The 5,827-nt window shown below is 36.5% G+C and overlaps 1 protein-coding gene across 1 annotated transcript in view; it reads left to right on the top strand.

The window, feature by feature from the left end:
- Positions 1-5,827, top strand: part of ZC2HC1A (zinc finger C2HC-type containing 1A) — a 66,732-nt gene that overhangs the window by 22,219 nt on the left and 38,686 nt on the right. The window contains exon 3 of the mRNA XM_045289672.1: positions 3,701-3,817. Coding sequence (XP_045145607.1) covers positions 3,701-3,817 — 117 coding nt within the window. The remainder of the gene's footprint in view (positions 1-3,700; positions 3,818-5,827) is intronic.

Raw genomic sequence — 5,827 nt, 5'->3', positions numbered from 1 at the left:
ATAGAACAAAGTGTTCGTGCATTGAGTAAGTACTTGAGTGGAGGTCCATTTTCCATCAGCTGCCTTAATACTAAGCCTATAAATATATGCACGTAGATCTATTTCCCCACCATCCTATATAAATATATTTACATATGTATATGACTGTATTTAGACCTCTATAAATACCCTTTGCCTCCTAGTTCTTTCCTCTATTTCCTTTTACTTTCCTCTTGTCCCACAGAACATTTTCTTTCTACTTGAGCCCTGGATATAAGCTCCTCTTTTTTCCCTCCCTGCTCCCCCCACCCTCGTGAACCCTTGATAAATTATAAATTATTTTTATTTTCATATCTTACACGGTCCGCTGTCTCTCTTCATTCTCACTTCTTTTGTTCGTCCCCCTCGGGGGGTGGGGGTGGGGGGGGTAAGGGGTTGGGAGGGATGGTTATACATCAATCATTGTGATCAGTTTCCCCTTCTTCCCCCCACTTCCCCTACTGACCCCTCATGGATCTCTGCTCCCATTACTGTTCCTGAGGGATTTATCTGTCCTGGATTCCCTGTGTTGAGAGCTCTTATCTGTACTAGTGTACATGCTCTGGTCTAGCCAGATTAGTAAGGTAGAACTGGGGTCATGAGAGTTGGTGGGGGTTGGGGGGTGCGGAGGGAGCAATAAAGAACTAGAGGAGTGTTGTGTTTTTGTCGCTGCTATACCACACCTTTGCTGACTCGTCCCTAGGCCCTACCTTGTGACCCTTCTATGAGGGGATGTCCAGTTGTCTACAGATGGACTTTGGGTCTCCATTTCAACTACACTTGTTTGCATGGAAATGGTTGGTTGTTTTAGGTCTTCTGATGCCTGATACCTGATCTGGTCTGCACCTCATGATCACACAGGCTGGTGTGTGTCTTGCATGTGGCTTTGTTGCTTCCCTGCTTGATAGCTGCTTGTTTAACTTCAAGCCTTTAAGACCCCAGAGACTCTATCTTGTAATAGCCAGGCACCATCAGCTTTCTTCACCAGATTAGCTTATGCAGCCATTTTTTCTTCAGCAATCATGTCAGGAAAGTGAGCATCACAGAATGCGAGGTTATTAGAACAGTGTTCTTGCTTTGAGGGAGGACTTGAGTAGGGGCCAAATATCCATCTGCTACCTTAATACTTAACATATAGATATATGTACATAGACCTATATCCCTATTGTTATATATTAATAGATTTACATATGTACATGCCCATGTTTATACCTCTATAAATATCTTTTGCCTACTAGTTCTTTCCTCTATTTCTTTTTTACTTTCCTCATCCCACCATTATGTGTGACCTTCATTCAGCACTCAGTAATTCCTCTCAGCTGCACTGCACTTGGTCGAACCCCACTAGGCATTCTATGCCCACCTCGCCATCGATTTTAGATTCTTGTTCCCTTGTCCCTGTGTTTTTTGGCTCCTCTCTCCCTTTCTTCATCTCTTCCTCTCCCATGACCCCCTAGAACTGCCAGTCCCGTTGTTTTCTTCTCGGGATTGTTTATCCTGCCTATCTTATGTGGATAGACATGGGAAAAAAAAAAAAGAAAAGTGAAAAAAAAGAAAAAAGCAAAGCAAAAAGCTTATAAATACTTCCAGGTTTGTCTGCTGACTCTCATGAATATTTTCCAATTGAATCTTATGAGATGCCAAGCCCTGCCCCTCAGGTCAGATGTCTTTTTTCAGGATTCCGCGGGGGCTTAGTTTCTTTGCTCCCCTTGCTGCTCTGTTACGCTCCCTTCATGCTTCACCCAGTGCGTGGGCATCAGGCTGGGCACACTTTCCGCACCGTGTCTCCAGTGCTACCCGCAGAGCACTGTGGGTCAGTAAGGGGAAGTTGTGTCTCATGGTGAGGCCTGCCCTAAGGTCCTCTCTGTGCGTTGGCTGCTCTGAGGGGGAATGCCGTCCTTGAGGCTTGGTGGGCCAGGATGCAGAATGACAGCTTTTTGTCGTCATTTTAAGAATGTCTGTGTATAGTTTTGTGATATTTTTTTCTTTCAATTAATCATTTTTAAAACACTTTCAAGGTTTTAGCTAACTTTTCACTGGAAAAGAAACCAGGTTGTCCATATTTATTTAATATTTAATTACAGGATATAATCATGGCAACAGCCACTTTTATAATCAGGCTTGGAACAAATAGCACTGACTCATGACACAAACAGCTCAACTTATGAGAATATATATACATGAGTGTACTAGAAAGTAGCCTATTAGCCCCACCTCTTTTTCTTTTAATAGTTAAGGGATTTTTTTTTACTAGCTCTAGATACATCTTTGTTAAAATGAAAACTGTAAACAAGCATACACAATATATGATTACTAATTATATATTTATGGCTGTACGAGTTCTGTGACGCCAAAAGTTAACCAGCTCAGTATTTCCTTTCTTTTTCCTCACAAGATAAAGTTTAACAGCGCCACCTTCTTCAGTGTTTATTATAATACCAAAATAAACAGTGCATTTTTTTACCCAGTTAGTATACTGATTTTATCAGTTATAATATTTGCTATAGAGTGTGGATAATGTTGTCCAGAAAGTCAAGTTGAGATCAGGTTAGAGGGCTTCCGTTGTAATGCCTTTAAATAAATGAGTAAATGGCGGCATTAATGATAGCTATACATAAACACTATATAGAAGTGGATAGTGTAAGGGCCTATACCAGATTAATAGCATACACTGGCTAGCTTTAGGAAAATTCTAGATTAAGAGAATGAGGAAAAGAGAAGAAAGGATAATTGTGGGGGAAGAGTACAAATCTGACCATTTTGCTTAATAATTTGTATGTTAACCTTATTTATTTACATTTAATTTTTTAACCATTAACTTAGACATGACTGACTATTATGTTGTTCATAATTTCTTTCTGTAGTATCTATATCCTTGTAATTAGTGATGAAGGTTTTAATTTTTTAATCAAATAGCCTTGAAGTGATTATATTATTTTCTTTGTTTATTGAAGTGAGAAAACAAAAATGATAGTTAATAACTCAATAAAAAGTTATAAGTAGTTACTGTTCCTTATGAGAGACATACCATAACATGCATTATATATAAATGTGAACTAGAGAAATATATCTGCTAGATAAACATGACTTGCGTCCCTGTCTATCCCGGCCACAGTATAACTTCTGAAGAGTTTCATTCTAGGCTCAGAAGGTGCTCTTTAGAGAAGAAAACAGTGCACTTCAAGACAGCAACAGCAATAGCAATGAAGTCTGCAGAGGAAATGTGCTTTTGTATTTGAACTGTGGCCCATAAGAATAAAGCCACAGAGAGAATAGTGAAAGACTGGAAAGGAATTTCAATAGCCCAGCGTTATTTTGTGGGAATAATTTATTTTAAGTTATAGTGAAGTTTGATTAAAGCTTTTTTTTCCTCCTAAAGTCATAGAGTAAAAAAAAAAAGGAGAAACGTTGTATAGATCAGTTAAATAATATGACTTTTATGTGTATAGTAGCTATTTTTACTTAATAATTCCCTTGTTTTCAGTAGTCCTTCAGAACATATTTTCTGGATAAGTTGTGTTTTATTTATTTTTTGTTAAGTAGAATATTGCTGTCTTGTACTATTTATTTTTTAATTGTTATGTAAGGTTTTTGAACCGATTTCAGATGACAATATAAATGAAAGTTTATAGTATTCCTTTCAATAGATGAGAAAATTATACATTTCATTTTATCTTAACAGAAAAAGCATGGACCCATTTGCCAGAAAACTGCATCTAAAAAAAGGAAGACTTTTGACTCAAGCAGACAAAGAGCTGAAGGAACGGATATTCCAACAGTAAAACCTCTTAAACCTAGGGTAATTACATACCTTTTAAAACAGTGTGGACCTTGTTTGCCTTGTATTTAGTGTTGTACTAAGTTTGAAGAGTAAACCAAATTATTCTATTTCATATTTTGAGTTTAGAAATTGTTGGAAGCAAGAATTTATTTTAAATTCTTGCAAAAGGGAAGCTAAACTTTTGTCACAAATTCTAGAAATGATAGTGAGATTTTTATAGTATTAGAGAATCAGTTGCTTATCTCTAAGCAGGAATTAATTAAATCACAATGTCTTCATACATTCCTTGTAAGTTACTAATCATGTCAGATATAACAAATACTTTATATTATTGCCTCTTAGCATCTGTTAGTGCTTTTGGTCATTCACTCTTTTTTCATAAATCTAATAATCCTGTGCCTAAATTAATTATCAGAATTTCAGCAGTTGCATATTTTATCCCTTTCTTTGATCATCAGTCATATATATACGCATATTTATATGTAGATATGTATGCGTATGTATATATGACACAGATTTACTTGAAGCAGAAGATTGGGTATCTTTATTAGTATGAAGGATATTTCTAAACTTTTTCTAATGCACTAATATATACCTTTTAAAGCTCAACTTATGGTATGGTTATGATAAACCTTAATTTCTAAATGTTCTGTAGGATTTGATATAATTCATTTTCTTTTAAAAAGATGTGACAAAAAAATAAAATGAAAAGATGTGACAATTGTTTATTGGAAAGTTAATTTATGGTTGAATTAAAACATTATGTTTGGGGAGAAATTTTACATAGCAAATTTTCTTCTCGTTTAAGAGTTTCTATACATTTTATTCAGTGACATTGTTTACACTTCTCACAATGTGTCAGAATTCCCTTTTATTCCATTCTGATAGTTCTTTTTCCATTAATTTCACTTCCTTGCCCCCCTTAACCTTCTCATTATTGGTCTAGGACAAATGCTGACCTTTATGTATCATTTATGTGACTGTTTAGAGCAGCACAATCCTCACTAGTGATATTATTTTGTGAGTTATCGCAGTTATTAGCTGCTAGTCGGTCATTGGTATTGATTCAGTTTGCAAGCTGAAAGGGTCTTCCAGGGAAATAGTCTTGCCATTATTCTAGTCTCTACCGGTCTGATAAGTTTGCTCTTTTTTAGTAACTTGAGTGATGTTCTACATTGTGCTCCCATTCAATGTGGGATCTTCTATTATGTTCCTGGTTGAACAGTCGCTAGTGGGTTTGTAGTGGTAGCTGCGCACCATCTAGGTCTGGTGTCAGATAGGTGAGACCCTTGTTCCTAAAGTGCGTTAGTCTTGTAGATTATTTTCTTCTTTGATTGCCTGGCTTTCTTCTTTCTCTTTTGAGGCAGTTGTATAATGACCAGTAATTGTATATTAGATGACCCCTCCCCAAGCTTTATACAGAAGACGCTATTTAACAAATTGGATATAGAACATCTTCCTGAGCTGTAAGAGTTGCACCCAAGACTATATATAATCCTGAGCACTTAAACTACTCAGTAACCTAATCCCATAACGTGTTGGTTTTTGATTATGTCTAAGAAGTATCTATTAACTGTTCACCATGTGCTATATTTTACATATGAATGTATACGCAGCACAAACATGCATATAAACTTCCCTACAGAAACACTTGTACGTGTATCTGTATATACTCATATGTGCCTGCTTATACATATATAAACTCAGATGTCTCTTCATGTAACCACTCATGTATTTTTTAGTTGTCAGTATGTTGTTGCACAATTGTGAATGTTGTAGTTTTTACTAGAATCTTCCTTTATTTTGTACTTAGTGCAACAACGTAGTATTTATAAGTTAACCTTGGTCAGGTTGTACTGGCTTGCCCTGGCTCAGTATTGCCTTAGACATCAACAAAACTAACAACTGCCGACGGTTTAGAAAGTAAGGCCCTCTTTCTTTCCCTTCCATCACTGTTGAACACCCAAGAATGTTGCTTTCTGAATGTATACCTAGTCTTGTCTTTTTATCCGAGGTGGGCTATACAGT

The sequence above is a fragment of the Echinops telfairi genome, unplaced genomic scaffold (assembly GCF_000313985.2).
Source record: "Echinops telfairi isolate 266 unplaced genomic scaffold, ASM31398v2 ScPeMD7_1;HRSCAF=3_0, whole genome shotgun sequence".
Classification (NCBI taxonomy): Eukaryota; Metazoa; Chordata; class Mammalia; order Afrosoricida; family Tenrecidae; genus Echinops; species Echinops telfairi.
Note: the sequence above shows the minus strand (reverse complement) of the source record. Positions and strands in the feature narration are given on the sequence as shown.